A 20,841-nucleotide genomic window follows, 5' to 3' on the forward strand; every position below is an offset into this window, starting at 1 on the left:
AGAAGCCACAGCTAGCAGGGTCCCACTGTGGGATCACTGCACACAAAGAGTAAATCTTACGGCAAAGACCTCAGCCTGAAGACCAGCCGCTCTCTTTTTCAGCTCCTCCCCTTGAGCCTCTTTCGAACTTAGTTCCTCCTTCAGTTGTTCTACCTGTCACGACATTGTTATTCTTTTTTACTTATGTGCCAACTTAGGTCGTCTTCTTATCTGCTTTGGAACCAGAGCAGTAACTGGAAATAACAATAACTTATACAATACAATCAAATCTGTTCCCCTAATTCCCTTTTCAAAGGAACCTAGATGGTTTCTCTATTTTCTTAGGGTTTTTTAACTGGACTGGAATGTGCTAATCAGCAAATCGGAGCAGAGACTATATCGTAGTATATTTTGTTCTCAAATTAGAGTGAAAAATTCAAACTAATAGAAAGTTGAATATGTGAATTTTTAAGTTCTAAAATTAACACAAAACTGGCAGTACTCATTGATAACGGATTCTTAAAATAGTAGAGGAATATTCTACAGACTTATATGCCAGGTATGGGTACCAAGGCAAGAAGCCAGAAACTAGAGAGGCAGTTAAAACTTTGTCATTCCTTTACAGTTTTCACTTCTGAGAAACTGAGGAACTAATGCAATTGGGATATGAGGGTTGGGGAGAATACTTATTTTCTAGCTAATATTTTATAATTACAATTATGATTTTTAATTAGACCAAAACTAACCTGATAAATTGATAACTGTAATAAACTGAATCCTCCAATTTGCCTACATAGTCTCTAGAATCAAACTAAATGACTCTGGATCTAAGGAAGGAATATTGTGACCTCGTTTATAAATACAGACTGATACGTCTCACTGGTACCTATCTTACTGTACATACACCTGAAGTGCACATGGGAAACAATACACCTGATACAAATGGATCTTCTCCAAGGCACAGAGCAAAGGGCTTTCCTTTATGGAACCATATTTGAAGGGAAAACAGGATTTTATTAAAGTCATTTCAGGAGAGAAAAAGGTGGGGAGGCTGGGTTCAGCCTCTCAGGATTTTGACTTTTAAAATACCTCACAAGAGGTAGAGAACTTGATGTCTCATATAGTGAGAAAAACTCACCTGGATGTAACCCTACTAAATCACCTCAGAAGTACTGACAGATACAAAATGTTAAACTGTGATACATACTTAGCCTCATACAGGTTATCTTCTCTTAAGTGAAAATTTGAAATAACTACACAACATTAGTAATTCTGACTTTAATTCTGGGAAAGTTCCATTTGAAAGAATTATGTTAGAAGTATTCTTCCCTGAAGTCTGATAAAACACTATCAAGTGCATCATCACTAAGGAAGTAGGACTACGCATCAATTCTTCAAACTCCATTTAAAAATTACAGCATCACACACCATTACCTTATTTTTCATAAATTTCGAATGGCTCCGATAGACCTCCATTTGCTTCATTTCTTCCTCCCTTTCTTCAGTACTCAAAGCCCCATTCGATTTCAGCATCTGAATTTCCTCTTCCAAGTCTCGGAGCCCACGCTCCATAGAGGAAATTTTTGAATCCTGAGGACAAAGGATGATTTCGACAATAAAGTACTACAAAAAATCAGAAGTTGAACAACTCGATCCTCACAGATGTTAAATTTAATAAAGATAAACAAATATCTAGAAAAATTGCTGTCTAGCAACTGATGCCTTGCTTCTAAAATATATCCTGTATGGCCATTTGGGTGGAAGAAAAAGGATGCATGTCTGTAACATGATTTTTCCTCTATCCCTTCTTCCAGTCTACACCCTTTCAATTAAAGTTGAGATAATTAAAAAAGTAGAAGCAATGGAAAACTCAAAGTTTCTTTGTACTCAGTCCACAAATTTCTAGGGAGAAATTTTGTAATGTTAAGAGTAAATTTTTCTAGCTATAATATTTTATCATTTTACTTGGTGACCCCTAAAAGGTTTATTTCTGCCCCCAAAGGTATGGGGAGAAAAATAAGAGGGCTTCAAAGATTTATACAATAATAAGTGTAACTATATTTACAATAATAAAGATTTTATAACATCCTATTGCACAAAAACAAAAAGATAATTATATTAACAGTTACAATTTATCATATTAGTAATCTTACTTATTCTCTATACTTCTCTATACATTTAAAATATTTCATAATAATTTTAAAAAGAAAGGTCACTGTCCTTGTAAATCACCACCACAGATATCACCTCCCAGCAGAACATCCTTCTATAGTCAATTTCTTGGTTTTGTTTTTTACAGTATCTAGTTTATCCTCAGACTGTTTTAGATGTCATCAATTATAGAAAAACTGCTTTAGATGTCATCAACTACAGAAAAACTTCTACAGAGAATGGATATTTTCATATCTATAGTTGCATATGCTTATTCACCTAAGAAACAAAGATCTCAAAGAGCATAAGTAAAGAGCTTTATTTTATCTGGAATGTTAGAGAAACCACTCCTTCAGGAAGTAATTTTGAGATTGACTTCCTTTTGCACTTTACCTCAAGGATTTCTTGATTGACTCCTTGCTATCATAATTTTTAGAGCACACAGAAAAAAGTTAAAGGATTTATCAAGAGACAACTACCACTAGTTATTTTTAGGTTCAGGGGAGAGGAAAGGGATGTACTCCTCTGTCTTGCATTGCATTACCTTTAAAAACATCACAACAAAAGTTTTCTTTTACGAATTTATTCAATATAACTTACATTTGGTTCAAAATTAAATGTATTGAATTAATACAATCAGACACACTCTAAACCTAAACCAAGATTTTTATTTACTTGTTTAAAATTAATGGGGCTCAGGCAATCTTCCAGCTCATAAAGAATAAACAAACTACTTCAATTGCACTATCTGATTTACTATTGTACTACCTAAAATTCACTTTTAAGATTACTATAAGTCTTCCTGGAAATATCAGGATGTAGTGCCTCAAGAGTGACTAAAACACTAGGCACGTGCATTGACTAACCGTGAATGAAAGAAGGCTCTGACGTCAGCCTGGGTGGTAATCAAAGATGGCCAAAGGAGAGAGAGAGTGTATTTCTAGCAACACTGGTGCTCCACACAAAACATCCTCCAGCTAAGAACTCCACTCTGCACCTCACATAGACAACCTCCACCTCTACAAAAGCCCCTGCAAGGCTCCTGCCAAGAAACCTTATCCATCTTCTCTCCTAACATATAGATGTAACCCTTGATCAAATCATGCACCACAAAAAGCTTCTACCCAGAAAGGGACCATAACTGCAGCTCTGAAGGCCATGAGGCAGGCACCGACTACCCAACAAAAGAACTGCAAGGCTACTCTCTGAAATCAGGCAAGAAAATGAAAGCCTAATATGCTCAACTAGTTCTAGCACCAACTCAATCAGTACTCAGGCTGGGTTTATTTGAGGACAGTCCTTCCAAGGAGGTTTCTTATTCCTAGAGTATGTAATAACTATGTAAATAAATCCCTTTTCATCTTATTAGTCTGTACTTCTCCAGCCCTGGGTCTACCATCATTAATCAACCAATCCCACTGAACCTACTAAAATTCTCTGCTCCCTGTTAAATTTCCAAAACCCTCTTTTCAAAAGTTGTCTCCCTACCCCAAGTAAAACCTGGCTTTCCCGAAGGATATAATTTCCCTGAACTCTCTCCAGTAAAGGTCACTAATCCCCCAGCACCACAAGGGAGCAGGGGAAAAGTGGGCATCCCCCCGATTCCTCAATACTATTCCCCTTTATTTAAAGTTCATGCTCCTTTTCATTTTACCCTCCTCACTGCTGCCATCTAGGGACTTCCCAATCACTAGTGCCCATTTTAAGAAGTCTGCCACCTGGCTCACAAATGCCACTCTTGCCATCACCCCAGGATTTCAATGTCCAAATTCCCTGATATCCTTAATTCCAGTGACCTCTTCCTCTAGTCCATTTTAGCTATCCAGTTTACAGGACTACCATCTGGATCCTATTACCACCCAGGACTCTCTTCCCAGGACTGCCACACCATCACTCTCATTATCTGCTCTTCTTGAACCTCACAGAGACCTCCACTTCTCTGACTTTTACATTTTCTCCCAAACTGTCAGTCCATTCTGAATTCTCTTCCTTCCTATCACACAAACTACTCTTTCACCATCACTCTCAATTCATTTGCATTCCAATAATTCTGTTATATCTACCCAGCAAAACTCTAACCCTAGAGCAGTACAGTAATTCTTCCCTGCTCCTCCACTGCTAAAGGAAAAAGAAAAAAAATTAGAGAAGGTAGGAGGAAGCAGAGAGGAAGAAGGGTAGAGAGGGAAAAGATGGAAGGAGAGAAGAAGGTGGGAGAAGGAAGGGAAAGAGGAGGAGAAGGAAAAGGAAGAAGGAAAGGAGGAGGAAGAGGAGGAGAGAGAAAAGAAAATTACATCACCTTGAAGATTGCTGGGCTCTTTTATTGTCTATCAGTCACCTTCCTTTCCCATTTCCCCCCAAAGACCACTCCAGATCTTCATAACTCTCTCAAGCTCATGCCACACTCTCAGCATCTTAACTATTTCAGTCGTAATTTCAGCATAATATCTACCTGACTCCACTGAGCCACCAGAATCTCAGAATCTCTTGCTTCTTAGCAGAATGGCTGAAGATTAACACAACTTAAAATAGATCCACTGCCAATTAATACCATTACACTTTCTAATTCTGTCAAAAAGCAAGTAAAATAATTTTGTGAACATAGGTACATTCCTGTGTTTTATTCTTGGGTTTCAACAGAGATTATGTACAAATAAACTTGTAGGAAATGGCAACATGCAACTAAACCTTTCTAAAGGCTCTTTACAAGATTATGTTCAAGATTACTAACTGTCTAACTAGAAAGAATCCAGAATCCACTAATTTGGAATTTGGTAAATTCTTTCCCCAATGAGAATAAAGACATGATATAAACAAAGTTTTAAGAGGAAATTATCCAAATTAAGAGACTAGTTATGAGAACATAAGAAGCATCTATTTACATAAAACTATTTATATAGAAAAACTAAATATTCTTGTCATATCAACAAATATTAAATGAAGGCCCACAATGCACAGTGTCAAACTTTTTAGGGGATATGAAGAAGTTAGAGGGGGAGAGAGGGCCTTATCTGTAAGAGTCTTTTAGCTTTTGTAAGAAAGAATATGTTGTTAATAAAAATAATAATAGCAGCAGCAGCTAACATTGACTGAAGGTTTACTATGTGCCAGGTTCTGTTCAAAGTGGCTGTATTTATTTTAACTAATTTCAACCTCAAAATAACCCACAGGATAGGTACTATTATCACCACCATTTCTTGATAAAGAAATTGAGGCATACAGAGGTTAGATAACTTGCTCTGTATCATATAGTTAAGTAAAGCCAGATTTCAAATCCAGGAAATTGAAGTCAGAAGGCAGAACCTTAACCACCCATCACCATACCATACAGCCTAAAGATTTCTAACTGTCCATTAACTGAAAGCAGAGGTTTTCAAAGTATGGTCCATGGAACTCTGGGTGTCCCTTCCTAAAAACCCTTTCAAGAAGTCTGCAGAGTCAACACTATTTTCATAATAATACTATGACTTTACTTGACTCCTCCACTGTAACATTTGCACTAAAGATATAAAAGCAACGGTGAGCAAAACTGCTAGTGCCTTAGGACAACACGCAATGGCACCAAACTGTACAAGCAGTCACTGTATTCTTCAATGTCAGGCGCTTGCAGGAAAAAAAAGAAAAGTTTTAAAAGACTGCTTCACTTAAGAATGTCCTTGGTTACTTTATTACTTTTTATCAATCTCAACCCTTGAGTATGCATCTTTTCACTGTTCTGTGCAATGGAATGGGAAGGAGCTGGGCACTCCTGCTGCCTACTGAAGTATGACAGCTGCCCTAGGAATAGCATTTGTGTGCTTCTCTGAGCTGCAACCTGAATTAGGTACTTTTTCATGGAACATGACCTTTACTTGAAAGAACAACTGACAGACAAACTGTGGTTACTGAGACTTGATATTTGGCAGTCATTTTCTTAAAAATGAATGAAATGAGCCTATCATTTTAAGAGAATAAAGAGGTTCTGAGATCAAAAGTTCTAAGAACAGCTGATTTAAAGAAATTCTGGACAATCCTTTTTGGTCCAATTTGAGTTATGGTCTACAACTAAAAGGAAATGAAACTGAAGTTCTTTTGAGGTGTCATTTTCATTAAGTCTTACTACGTCTTCTCAATCTACAAAATGAATGAAATATTATTACATACCACTTCCTAAAACTCACACACGAAAGTGTGTGATCAATCACTTGAAAGTGTAAACTGACTCCTAAGAGTCTTTATTAGATTCCCACTCACCTTCATTTCAATAACAGTTTGCAGAGCTTTTGTTTTGGCAGAATCAGGGGCATTCTCAAATCTCCGATGCATCTCCTATATAAGAGAAGCAAAAAAGAGAGTAAATGTCCTCCTTTTCACTCTCTTCTTTTTTTTTTTTTAAAGGGAGGGGAGGGGAGGGAAGAGGGAGTAGATGTGTGCAAGATGACTACCTCAGCCCTGTAAACACCGCAACCCTTTCCTGTGGATCAGAGAACCTGCAGACTGCATTCAGGCTAAGGAGGCACAGGAGCATCCCCATCTCTGAACACCTAGTTATTTAAAATTAGTCACACAGACCCCAGCTGCTACAGCAGGTGAAACTGTTGGTGAGTCAATCTTCCACATGACTCCAAGACATATAATCAGAACTCCAAACAATCCAAAAAGGGGATTAGAAGGATTCCCTTTTTAAAAGGACAAATAAAAGGAGTTGCAATCAGTCTGTATTACCCAAAGTGACTGAAAGCATTTGTGTTGACAACATCCTTTCCATAGCATCCACCTCAAGAAACAACCACGTAGCTAGCTAGGAGCAAAATCTCTCTCCAGTGGGGCTACGAGCAGAAAGAAAAAGAAGGTAAGATCGTTGAACAAGTTTCCTAAGTAGTTTATGTTTAGAAAATGTCAGAAAACATAGCTATTTTTTTACTCCCAATTTTAGTGAGTTCATGATTAAGAAGGAAGGAGGCGATGGTAATAATATTACAATTAGGGTTTTCAAAGATCACGCTGCAGTTACCAGACCACCTCAGGCTATCTTCTTGTCAGACTTGCAAATGTCTCTGAGTTAGTCAGTACTTCTGAGGTACCTGGGACAGCCTCTAGTGACCCTAGAGAAGACACCAATGAATACTTCCATCTGAACAGTGCTTCGCCATAATAAAAGGAATGCATAATACTTTAATTATACCTTTCACCTAATTTACTCATTCTTGCCTGATCAGGAAGAATGGTTTGAGAGAAACAGAAAATAGAACTGCAAACTTCACTGAGTTATTTCTTCCTGAAAGAGCAGTCCTAATGAACTGACAAAAGTTCTAAATCATAAACGGTCAACAGTTTCAACACCAGTAATTTCTGAACATCCACACTCCCCATCTGGCTGCTGATACTATGGTGCAAATCGTTATTAATACACACCACCCTTTCTGCTACCTCGTTCCATAACTCCAGCCTTAAATATGCAACTAGGTAACCCACTTGTATGTTTAACAAACACCTCAAACTCTACATGCCCAAGACTAAACTCTTGATGGTGCCCCAAAACCTGCTCCACCCTCCCAGTTATTGAGGTCAAGATTCTGAGTCTTCTTTCTATAATGCCTTCCTTTCTCTTTCAAGCCACAGCCAATCAGGGAATTCAGTTAACTCTACCTTCAAAACATATCAAAAATCCAAGCACTTATTGCCATCTCCTTTGCTACCGCCTTGAATGAGCCACTAATGAAAATATTCTTTTAATCCAACAACCTCCTAATTAGTCTCTCCACTCTTTTTATCTTGCTCTTCTATAGTCTACTCTCAACAGAGCACTCAGAATGACCCTTTTAAACATAAATTTGATCCTCTGCTCAAAACCCTGTCATGGCTCCCCATCTGATTCAAACCAGAGCAAAAGTCACTTCCATAGCCTACAAGACCTCATCTCTTAGCACTCTCCTCCCTCAATCACTATGCTTCAGCCACAGAGGATTCCTTGTTCTTCCTCAAATATGCTAGGCATTCTCCAGGTCCTCAGGACCTTCACATCAGATGTTCTTGTTGCCTACGCTCTCTTTCCTCAGCTTGTGGGGGAGAAGACTTCATCTCCTTCAAGTCTGGGCCCTAATGTCTCTTCTGTATTATTAGGGTTATTGGTCGTGATAACCACATTGCAGTTATGCAAGAAAACATCCATATGTTTTAGGGACACATACTGAAGTCTGTAGAGGTAAATTACATTGTATCAGGAATTTGCTTTAAAATCTTCTGTGAAGAAAAAAAGACAAAAAATACACATCAAGTAAAATGTGGCAAAATTTTGCTAACTGCTCTGAGTGATACATGAAGATTCATCATACTATTCTGACTACTTTTGTGCAGGTTTGAAATTTTTCATAAAAAATTAATCTTTAATGTTCTCAGTGTAACCTATCCTATTTTAAAACTTAAAACTGACCAAAAAGAAGCCATGTGTCCTTTCCCATTTTTTTGTCCTTACTTTACTTCTCCTTTTTCCTACAGCACTCATCCTCTAACATATTATACTTGTTATGTGTGTCATTTATTTTCTATTTCCCTCTATAAGAATGCATACTCCACAAAGTCTTTTTTTCATTCGCTGCTGAATCCAAAGTGCCTAGAACTGTAGCTGCAATACTGGTAAGTGCTTAATAAAGAATGAACACTGAATGAATGAAAAAAGAACGGCTACCAAACTTTCAAGAATTAACTAAAGAGGGCATCTTTTAACTCTTCCTACTCCTGTGCTGAATTATGTGCAGCTCCTCTTATTTCTCATACAGGATGCTACATAGCCCTCCTTTACCACTTACAACATTGTATTTGGAATAATTTTCTTCTCTAACATACCAGACCGTGAACTCTTTAAGGGCAAAACTGTCTTTTGTATTCCTCAGACACTGTCTGACATGTGAATATCATTAAAAATTATTTCTCGGAGCCAGCTCAGTTGCGTGGTAGTTAAGTTTGCACACTGTTTCGGCAGCCCAGGGTTCACAGGTTCAGATCCTTGACACAGGCATATGCATCACTCATCAGGCCATGTTGTGGTGGCGTCCCACATACAAAATAGAGGAAGACTGGCACAGATGTTAGCTCAGCAACAATCTTCCTAAAGCAAAAAGAGGAGGATTGGCAAGAGACACTAGCTCAGGACCAATCTTCCTCACCAAAAACAAATTATTTCTCCTCCACATGCATTCTTTCATCGGATGAAGAAATGAGTGTATAAATGAATAAATTATCAGCTAGTTTCCATCTTCACCTCTCTACTGGACAACTCTCTCTACACTATCAAATAAAGGACCTCCTTGTTTCTAAATCTAACAGCTGTTGTCAGTTCACATCCTGTCTGAACTCCATCTAGTAGCTGACTTTTTTGTTGTTGTTGTTTGGTGGGGAAGATTGGCCCTGAGCTAACATCTGTTGCCAATCTTCCTCTTTTTGCTTGAGGAAGATTGTCACTGAGCTAACATCTGTGGTAATCTTCCTCTATTTTATGTGGGATGTTGCCACAGCATGGCTTGATGAGTGGTGCTAGGTTCGCGCCTGGGATCTGAACCTGTGAACCCCAGGCTACTGAAGCAGAGCATGAAAACTTAACCACTAGGCCACCGGGCCAACCCCTGACCTTTTTTTTAACCATAAAGAGAGTTAAGGGAGGAACATCTTTCAATTTTTCAACTGGCTTCCATTAAAGAATTGTGCCAGGGCTGGCCTGGTGGTGCAGCAGTTAGGTACACACGTTCTGCTTCTCGGCAGCCCAGGGTTTGCCAGTTAGGATCCCAGGTGCAGACATGGCACTACTTGGCAAAAGCCATGCTGTGGTAGGCATCCCACATATGGGGTGGAGCAGGATGGGCATGGATGTTGGCTCAGGGCCAGTCTTCCTCAGCAAAAGGAGGAGGATTGGCAGTAGTTGGCTCGGGGGTAGTCTTCCTCAAAAAAAAAAAAAAAAAAAAAGGCTTATCCTAGCTCTTAATGCTTATTCTCTGCCCTTTCCCTTATCTTACCCACAGACAAACATTTTCTAAATTCCTGCTTTAGAACTCTTCTCAATTCTATAGCTCCAATCAAGGGCCTTCAGTAGCCCACAGAGTAATTTAATTTGAATTAGGAAAAAGTAACCTTTCTGGGGTAGATGCAACCTCACCATGAAGCGTGGGTCAAGTTTTAGGCCCAACTTGCTGCACCAGCAGGAAACTCTTGTCTGGTGAACAACCTGCACACAACTATCCAAGGCAGCCCTTCTCCAATCCCACAGATTCAACTATTACCTTGCCATGGATAACCTGCAAAATCTATTTCTCTAGCCCTACAGTGGATCTCTATCACCCTTTCTTGTCATATCTGATCTCCCTTCTATGTCTGGGGACTCCGTATTTTAAGACAGAGTCTACCTCCCACAATAAAAGCTAAAAATGTCACACACTTGTTTTCCCATCCTTTCTTGCAGTTAAAGCCCAGACACATGACCTCAACACTTCGATCAGACACATACACCACTTACTTTGAATTAAAATCTCATAACATGAAGAAGCAGGGACGTGAACATTGAGAGATAATTCTGGAACTAAGTGGCAGAGGCAGCAGCTACCTCAAGCTTCCAGACTCGGGAATGGCAGAGGCTCTGGTGTGAGTGAGCAGTGTCAGTGCTGTCAGTAGAAGGAGCTGTTGCACCTGCACCAACAGCAGCACCTTTCACCAAATCAGTAAAGGAGCATGACTGACTGGGGCCACTGTTTTTGGCTACATAACTTCTGAACCCAGTTCTCCAGCCCTCCCAAAGATTCTGGGACCTAGCATTTACTCATTTACTTATGCCAGGAACTATGCTAAGTTTTAGAGATATAATGGTGAGAAATAACAAATTTGGTCCCTTTTATCATGGAATTTTTAGTCTACCAGGAAAAATGGATTTTAATCAAACAATCACCTAAACAATGCATCAGGGTCACCAATGACGTCCACGTTGCTAAAACCCATGATTCATTCTTAGTCCTCATCTTACTTGATCTATGAGCAGCATTTGACATAGTTGCTCAATCCCTCTTCTTTATTAAACTATCTTCCTTTGGCTTCCAAGACATGACACTTAAGTTTTTCCTCCTACCTAACTGGTTCCTTTTCTGCCCAACTCCCTAGGAGTGGCCAAGGCATCAGTCCTTTGTCGTCTTCTTTTCTCCACCTACACTCATTCCCTTAGTGTTCTCATCCAGTCTCATAACCTTCAATACCATCCATATAATGATAACTCCAAAATTTTACCTCTTGCTGAAATCCACACATTGCCTTCATAGCATGTCCATGTGTATATCTGATATCACACTGTTAATATGTCCAAAGTGGAACTCCTAATCTTCCCCTCAATTTGCTTCACCTATCCCATCATGATTAATGGTATGGGTCCACACAGTTTTTTGGGCCAAAAAGGTGAGTCTTTTTTCTTACGTCTACATCCAAGCCATCAGGAAATTCTATTGTTCCCATTTTCAAAATGTCTCCAGAAACTGACAGTGTCTTACTACCTCCACTGCCACGCTGATCTGAGCCACCACTGTCTCTTGTCTGGATTACAGCGACAGTCTCCCAAAGTCAATCTCCCTATTTACAATAAAGCAGCTAGTGTTCTCCCTCCCCCCCCCCAAAGATTGGCACCTGAGCTAACAACTGTTGCCAATCTTTTCTTTTTCCTGCTTTTTCTCCCCAAATCTCCCCTCCCCGACTCAGTATATAGTTGTTTATTTTAGTTGTGAGTCCTTCTAGTTGAGCTTTGTGGGATGCCGCCTCAGCATGGCCTGTTGAGCAGTGCCACGTCCACGCCCAGGATCTGGGCCGCTGAAGCAGAGCACGCGAACTTAACCACTCGGCCACGGGGCCAGCCCCTTGAGTGTTCTTTTTAAATTCCAAGTCAAAAACATGCTTGAAACCCCCAAAAACTCCTCACACTTCACTCACAGTAAATGTCACAGTCCTTACTGTCTCCCATCAGATTTTTAAGTCCCAGGAGGGCACAGACCGTATGCTCTGACAAGAAAAATGTATGCCCAGTGCCTATCCCAGGATCAAATACATATTAGAGGCTCAGTAGATATTTGTTGAATAAGTGAGAAAGGAAAGGTGGTACCAAGGGCCTCTAGTTCTTGCTGTTTTGGAAACAATCTTTATGTATTAGTCTAACCACATGTTACAAAGCTTTACTCCAAATTATCATCTTAACTTTTAACTATATTTTCGAACATACATTAATTTAATTCTTTAAGGTTCTTGCTATGATAATGAAAGATCTCTTCTATCTCAAGATTATATTAAAAGCTTTTTACTTACCTTTTCTTCTAGTGTTTTTATCTTTTAAAAAGTAGTTCTTTACTTCAACTGGAATTTAATTTGATGTAACTACATAAGTGTTTTCCAAATGGATGGCCATTATTCCAAAACATTCAGCATATACTTAAAACTCTATTATTTCTGGATTCTATTCTGTTCCACTGATGTAGCTCTATGTTGTTGGGCCAGAAGCACGCATTTTAATATCACTGGGTTTAAAGCACACATACCATGACCTGCCTCAGCAAGCGCTTCTGCACTGTTCTTGCAAATAAACTCCAACATTACTTGGGCATGCTTCAAGAATATTCCCATTGGGATTACACTAAATTTATAGATTTGGGGTAAGTGACATCTTTATATTAATGTTCCCATCTACACTGTAAAAAAAAATTAGCCCTGTCCTTTCTACTACCTTTACTGGTATTATTTGATCCATTTTCTCACCTAATTGCACTGCCTAACACTTCCAGAATAATGCTAAACACTGATGACCACAACCATCTTTGACCTCTTCATAACTTCAATGGGTGTGTCTAGTATGTCACAGTAAGCATGATGCTGGCTACTAGTTTGAAATATGTTTATAATATACATTGTGTTATTATTTAACTAAATCATGCTATGAAAGTATCATTCAATTCTTATTTTTAGTTCACTTGGGTTAGTTTTCAATCGAAATGTCTGTAACATTTTATCTAATGTCTTTGAGACAGCTATCAAATACCACAAGGTTCTCTTTTTCTTTTATCTATTAAAAATTATAATTGGGTATGATATATTGAGCCATTCTGGTATTCATGGAATAAACTCCTTTTGGTCAGAGTATTATCCTTTTATCATAATGCTGATTCTATCTGCTAATATTTTATTTATAATTTCTGTATCTAAACTTATAAGCAAAACTGGTTTGGGGGTTCAGTTTGTTTTCTAATCTTATCAGGTTTTAGTATCCAGTGGTCACATTGGAAAAAAAAGAACTGGAAAGGCTATCCTTCTTTCTGTAAGCTACAGGTTTAAATTTCTTTACCTACATTTCAACTTATTCAACTAACAATTCTTGAGTAGCCACTATATATTTGTTAGACACTGCCAATATAAAGATAAAAAAGCATATATCCCTTGGCCAAGAGGCACATGAAAACATGCTCATCATCACTGATCATCAGGGAAATGCATATCAAAACTACACTAAGATATCACCTTACACCCATTAGAATGGCTATAATTGCCAAGAAAAAAAGTAACAAATGTGGGAGAGGATGTGGAGAAAAGGGAACCCTCATACACTGCTGGTGGGAGTGCAAACTAGTGCAGCCACTATGGAAAACAGTATGGAGACTCCTCAAAAAATTAAAAATAGAAATACCCTATGACCCAGTTATCCCACTACTGGGTATCTATCCAAAGAACTTGAAATCAGCAATTCAAAGAAACTTATGCACCCCTGTGTTCACTGCAGCATTATTAACAATAGCCAGGATGTGGAAGCAACCCAAGTGCCCACCACTGATGACTGGATAAAGAAGATGTGGTGTACATATACAATGAAATACTACTCAGCCATAAAAAATTACAAAATCGTCCCATTTACAATAACACAGATGGACCTTGAGGGTACTATGTTAAGTGAAATAAGCCAGATAGAGAAAGACAAACTCTGTATGATTACACTCCTATGTGGAAAATAAACACATGGACAAAGAGAACAGATTAGTGGTTACCAGGGGGAAGGGGTATGGGGTGAGCACAAAGGATGAAGGGGCACACCTATAAGATGACTGACAAATAATAACGTACAACTGAAATTTTACAATGTTGTAAACTATCATAACCTCAATTAAAAAAAAAAAGCATATATCCTCGATGCAAAAAATTAAGTGAACGATGAAGAAAACAGCCATGTTGGTGTACTATAATATTACTGGTTCACCTACATATATGTATAGAACTGCACAAGGAAGTCTTCACAGAAGAACTGAAATTTGAGCTAACTCTTGAAGGTAAGAAGAAGAAACAGAAAGGAAAACAAGCAATCTAAACATATGCTACTGAAGCAATCATTCCCATTGCTTTTCTTTTTTTAAAGATTTTATTTTTCCTTTTTCTCCCCAAAGCCCCCTGGTACACAGCTGTATTTTTAGTTGTGGGTCCTTCTAGCTGTGGCATGTGGGATGCGGCCTCAGCATGGCCTGACGAGCAGTGCCATGTCTGTGCCCAGGATCCAAACCGGCAAAACCCTGGGCCACCGAAGCGGAGTGCACGAACTTAACTACTCGGCCACAGGACCAGCCTCTTTTTTTTTTTTTTCTTAAGCCACTTTCTTTTAAATAATTTTAATTCGTATGACTGTGTTTTCTAGAAGATGATGCTATCTTACTAATGGCAACTGGAAGTGTACGTTGGCATATTGACAAAGCCTATATTTCTTTCCTCTTTATATACCTAAATGGGACGTGATATTCATAGAGCTTGTTATTTGAAAATCACTCTTAAATTTGTATTTTTTTCTACCATTTTTTCAAACTCACCATATTTCTGTTCTCTGCCAGAATAACACTGTGACTTTTCAAAATCCTTAACTATTCACCATTTATTAACTCCAAAACTCAAAAATAAATGGGCACAGGTTGAAATATTCAGAACAGAACCAGTAAAAACATAAGAATGAAAGCTCATCATGCTGCTGGTATAGTTTCCATGTGGCATGCCGTTTGAGATTACAACAGGTTCTCTTACAATGTTCTATGGCTAGGCTCTGGGTTATCTCATTAAAATATAAAGTCTTTAAAGTAAACTGAAGGAAATCCAAATGTGCCTATAAGATAGTTTATAGAAAATTCCCTAAAACAGTACAGCCTGGTAATTTGAAGAGCATAACACATCCTTAGCTGCAGATTATTCATAAGAATACAGTATATGCTACTGGCAGGATAAACTGGTCCAATCACTCTGGAAGACAAAATTATTCCAAGTTTCTAAAATGTACACACCCTCTAACTGAGCAAATTCATTTCTAGGATTGCATCCTAAAGAAAAAAATTAATATACAGAAATATACGATTAAGGATATTCAATGCAGGACAGTTTTATAATACTGAAAAATACTAGTCTAAATTTTCAACAGTAAGAGATATTCAAATAAAGGCAATGGAACATTATAAATTCATTTGAAATTACGAAACTCTACATATACTGACAAAGAAATTTATCTTTGTCTAATGGCCAAGACAATTATTAAGAAAAGTAGGTAACATTATATTATTCATAGTTGTACTATCTAATACAGTAGCCACTAGCTGCATGTAGATATTTAGTTAATTTAATTAAATTTAATTTTAAATTAGTTATATTTAAATGAAATTTAAAATTCAGTTCCTCAGTCACTAGGCACATTTCAATTGCTCAAAAGTCACATGTGGCTAATGGATAGTGGCTACCATATTGGACAGAGCAAATACAGAATATTTCCTCAACACAGAAAGTTATATTAGACAACACAGTATTATATCTTTTTAAGGGAAACAAATATAGAAATAATGAAAGAATGTACACATAATAAAAATCACTGGAAACACATATATAACAAAAATTAATAATCTTAACTAGACAATGATACCTTGGATTTTAAGTTTTTGCTAATCTATTTTCTAATTTTACTAAGATAAACTACAATGGATTTACTGTGTAATAAAATCATGTTTTTAAAAAACATTGGATTTCTCTTGAAAAATAAAAATGTCCTCACTGTAAATAAATATTTCAGATTTTTTACAAGAGGAGAAATTACGGAACAAATTACGAATTTAAGTATTCTTAAGTTGCTGTTTTGCTGTTTTGGGAACATTCCATTTGTTTAACCTCCTTCTTCACATTTCATTTAAAAAGGAATTACTCAGACTGGCACCAACACAGTTCTGAGATTGTTTTTTTCCCTATCCAAATGTGAAAGTTGTCTGAAGTCTCTGACCACATATAAAGAATTATAGCTGTTTATTTTTTTAATTCAATGTAAGATGAAGTCTTCATTTATGTTTTCTTAAAATGAAGCATTACTTAGAAAAGTGAAAAATTACCAATAGTCACAGTTGTCAGCTAAAGTCTGAGTTTCCTCTCTAAAAAATAAGTGACAGCGCGTCTCCATATCATTCTTTCTCATTGTGCCTCCATGAGAGCAAATGATTTTTATCACATACCTTTTACAGCAAGGCAACAGTTTCCATGGAAACCACAGGGAAAACATCCATTATTGCTGCCAAGAACTTTATAAGCACACCTCAACTGAGGTAACTGCTTACTTTCTCTTACTAATATTTTAAAATTGAGCAATAGTTAGCTACTTTGATTCTGGTTTTGTTACATGTGTCAGTAAGAAGAAATCAAGAGGTGAGTAACCAAGGAAATTCTGTGCCCCTTTAGCAAGAAAATGAGTCTGCAGAAACCAGGAGGGGAAAAAAAAAAGACCAAGAAAGTTATCAAGCCAGTATATATACTAGTCAACATCATCTCACACAAGAGAGCAAATCAGAATAGAAATCAGTGAAGCACTTAAATACCAAAGAAGAAATTCCCTTCCACTAGCTCAGTAGAGCATATAAATTTGTCTAGGCCAAGATGCTGATTAAGCAGGGAAAAGAACGACAATCACTAAGTCATAACAACTGAAAAAGTGGTCACTGACCTCTCTCAACATGTTGTTTTCTTTTTCCTTCTGCTCCAAAAGGCTTTCCAGGTGGTGGACGTGCATCTCCGCCTCCGCCAGTCGTCTTGTTCTCTCATGGTCTTCCTCGGTAGCCTTAGCAGAAAGTCCTTTGCTCTGCAACATCTCCAGAAGCTTCTTGATGGATTCATCCCGAGCATTTAGGGTTTGCTTCTGGGTCTCAATACGTAGCTCCATTTCCTCCAGAGTCTTTCGAAGAAGGAATAGCTCTTTGGCCTGGCGCTCATGCTCAGCATGCAGCCTCTGAAAGTTCTCCTCCGTCAGCTCTGCCACACAAGGTTCACCAGCCCTACTGCTACTATCTTGCTGAAACAGCTGGTTCAGGTCCCTCTGGATTCGCAATTCATCCTGGAGAGCCTGGATTGTCATCTGCATGTGCTAGAACAAAGACAAAAAAGAAAACTCCAACTCAGCTTTTCTCCTCCAGCAGCAAAAACAAGCAGATTGAGGGGAGTCAGAAAGTAGCTACCAGGACTCTCAAGAACCCTGCATTTAGCATATCAGGATTCACATCATTCTTTTTCACATTGTCTTAAAAAACGATTGAGATAATCTGTAAAAAGTGAGTAATTTAATTTGTGTTTATTCCCAACAGGAAACAAGATAAGTATGGCAGCTCCTCACTTTGCATAAGCCATGACAAAATAAAGACACTGTTCAAAATTAATAGAAGGTACAACACAGAACTGAAGGTGAAGGGAAAGGAAAGACAGGGGAAATCTACAGGAATATGAACACAAACAAAAAAATCTCACCAGAGGATATCACAAAGGGTATCAAAACACAAATGACTTAAGTATTTTACAATTAAATTTACACATTAAATAATAAATACTATCATTTAACAAGTAGTTTCTACCAGCCAGATTGTGTGAAGCACTTTTTATGTGTTAATTCATTTAATCCTCACTATGACACATGTACTATTATTTCAATTTTATTGATGATGACACTAGGCTTACAGAGATTTAAGGAATTTGCCCAAGATCATCCAGTAAGTGATGGAGCTGTCATTCAAATCAAAGCAATTCTCCTAGCTCAATGAAACTAGTACTACCCAAAGGTAATAACATAACTTGAAGCTTTAAAAAAAACAACAACTGAGACTATGTGAGTTTTTTAGACAGGGGAAGATAACAATATAGGTGAGTAATTAAATGAAGATGTTAATGCAGATAAACTACTAAAATGTGTCAGAGGATATATCTTTAGCCTGTACCCCTAATGAAAGTATATGAACCTTTAATCTGAACGGATACATTCCAGCACATTATTCAAAGAATCTAAAAGGATATTACATCAAGAATCATATTTTTAGAAACGAAGAAGCAATAATAAAAGATCACTCTTTGTAATCAAGGTATTCAAGGCCTGGCAGTGTGCCACAGTGGAAAGAACACCAACTCACAATCAGAAGATGAGAGCTGTAGTTCCAACTCTCACACTAACTAGCTATGTAATTTGGGGGACACTGCCATCTTTCTGGGTTTCAGATTCCTCATATTTAAAATGAGGACATAAACATCTGCACCATCTTTTCACAAAGTTAATAATATCATGGAAACCTTTGTGATGTATATTTTAAAAGATACATTGTTTAAACATTTTGGCAGAATGGAAAATAACACATAGTAAATATCTCAAAGAAATGATTTGGCAAGTGTACAAAGATGTACATACAAAGGTACTCATTACTGCTTAGTAACAAAATTAGAAACAACCTAAATGGATATTAACAGGTGATGAGTTAAGTAACTGAGAAATGTCCACACAATTTATTACTATGCCTCAATAAAATACAACAATGTACATTTATATTTACTGATGAAAACCATGGTCACAATGTATTATTTTAAATGTAAAAAACACCAGACTCATAATAGCAGTACAGGATGACCTAAATTCTGATTTTTAAAAGAGTATATTCATGGGACCAGCCCAGTGGGTTAGTGGTTAAGTTTGCGAGCTCCACTTTGGTGGCCCAGGGTTCACAGGTTCGGATTCCAGGTGCGGACCTACACACCACTCATCAAGCCATGCTGTGGTGGTGTCCCACATACAAAATACAGGAAGACTGACACAGATGTTAGCTCAATGACAACTTCCCTCACCAAAAAAAAAAGAGTATATAGGGGCCAGCCCCATGGCCAAGTGGTTCAAGATCTGTGCGTTCTGCTTTGACAGCCAGGGATAACAGGTTCGGATCCCAGGCACAGATATACTCCACTCATCAGCCATGCTGTGGCAGCACCCCACATACAAAAAACAGAGGAAGACTGGCACAGATGTTAGCTCAGGGCTAATCTTCCTCGAGCAAAAAAAGAGGAGGATTGGCAATGGATGTTAGCTCAGGGTGAATCTTCTTCACCAAAAGAAAAAGTATATATATGCAAAGTCTAAAAGGATTTAACAATTACCAAAGACTATCTCTGGGTATGGGTTGCTTTTATATTTTTCTTCATATTTTTTATACTGTCCAAATCTCCTATAGTAAGTCAATAACCCTTTTGTAATAAAAAAAAAAAAAAGACATTTTTACCTAAAAGTAAGACAAAAAGACTTCAGAGATGCCTGCTTGGGTACAGAATACTGTGTTCAATTTGCTACCATTTTTGTTAAAAGGAACAGAACAATAAATACTTACTATTTACTATAAAGGAAAAGTAAAATATGTATAAGAAATAAAAATATTTTTGGAAAGTTAAGAAATAATGGTTATTTTTGTAAAAAAAAGAAAAAACTGGAATGGTTGAAAAACAACTTGTAAGAAGACATTATATATTTATTCTATTCTTCTTGAAATTTTTTTTAACCAAGGTATAACTGACATTGGAATGTTTTTTAATAACAGCTTTATTGAGATATAATTCCCATGCCATAAAGATCACCTGTTTAAAGTGTACGATTCAATGGTTTTGAGCATATTAAAAGTTATACATCAATCACTACTAATTCCAGAACACTTTCATCACCCCTAAGAGAAATTCCATACCCATTAGCAATCACTTCCTATCTTCCTCCCTTCTAACCTACCTCTTGAATTTGAACTAAGTGGATGCACTACTCATTCAAAAACTAAATTTTTTAAAAATGCCTACCAATATATTTCAGCCATAAAAAGGAATGAAATTCTGACACAAGCAACAATATGGACGAACCTTGAGGATACTACGCTAAATGAAATAAGCCTGTCACAAAAGACAAATGTTATATGATTCTACTTAAATAAGCTATGTAGAACAGTCAAATTTATACAAATAGAAAGTAGAACAGTGGTTGCCAGGGACTAGGAAGGGCGGAAAGATGGGGGAATCACTGTTTAATGGGTAGAAAGATTCAGTTTTATAGGATGAAAAGAGTTCTGGAGATGGATGATGGTGATGGTTGCACAACAATATGAATGTACTTTATGTCACTGAACTATACGCTTGGAAAACGGTTAAGATGGTAAATGTAAGATGTATTTTACAACAATAAAAAAATGGGGGGGAAAGACATCTGCCATAGAATTCCCCTATATGGATACTGAATAATTTATTTGATAACTATGGATAAACTTTTAGGTTGGTTATTTTTCACTATTATAACAGGCACCTTCATATGTACATCTTTGCACATATATCCACATTTTTTCTGGGAGGAAATTCTCTAAGGTGGAATTGCTAGATCGGAGGGTAAACAGTTACAATTTT

At 37.4% G+C, this 20,841-nt stretch overlaps 1 protein-coding gene across 16 annotated transcripts in view; it reads right to left on the reverse strand.

Moving 5' to 3' along the window:
• Positions 1-20,841, reverse strand: part of ERC1 (ELKS/RAB6-interacting/CAST family member 1) — a 526,143-nt gene that overhangs the window by 399,407 nt on the left and 105,895 nt on the right. For 7 of the 16 annotated variants that reach the window (XR_011497048.1, XM_070494772.1, XM_044756378.2 and 4 more), the window contains 4 exons: positions 17,111-17,527; positions 6,361-6,435; positions 1,414-1,569; positions 61-153 (listed from right to left, as the gene is read on the reverse strand). Coding sequence is in view for 14 of the 16 variants with exons in the window: in XM_070494772.1 (XP_070350873.1) it covers positions 61-153; positions 1,414-1,569; positions 6,361-6,435; positions 17,111-17,527 (741 nt within the window). In the remaining 2 variants the exon portion in view is untranslated. The remainder of the gene's footprint in view (positions 1-60; positions 154-1,413; positions 1,570-6,360; positions 6,436-17,110; positions 17,528-20,841) is intronic. The other 9 variants (XR_011497049.1, XM_070494777.1, XM_044756381.2 and 6 more) reach the window with 2 other exon arrangements.

This window comes from Equus asinus, chromosome 22 (assembly GCF_041296235.1).
Source record: "Equus asinus isolate D_3611 breed Donkey chromosome 22, EquAss-T2T_v2, whole genome shotgun sequence".
NCBI classification, from domain to species: domain Eukaryota; kingdom Metazoa; phylum Chordata; class Mammalia; order Perissodactyla; family Equidae; genus Equus; species Equus asinus.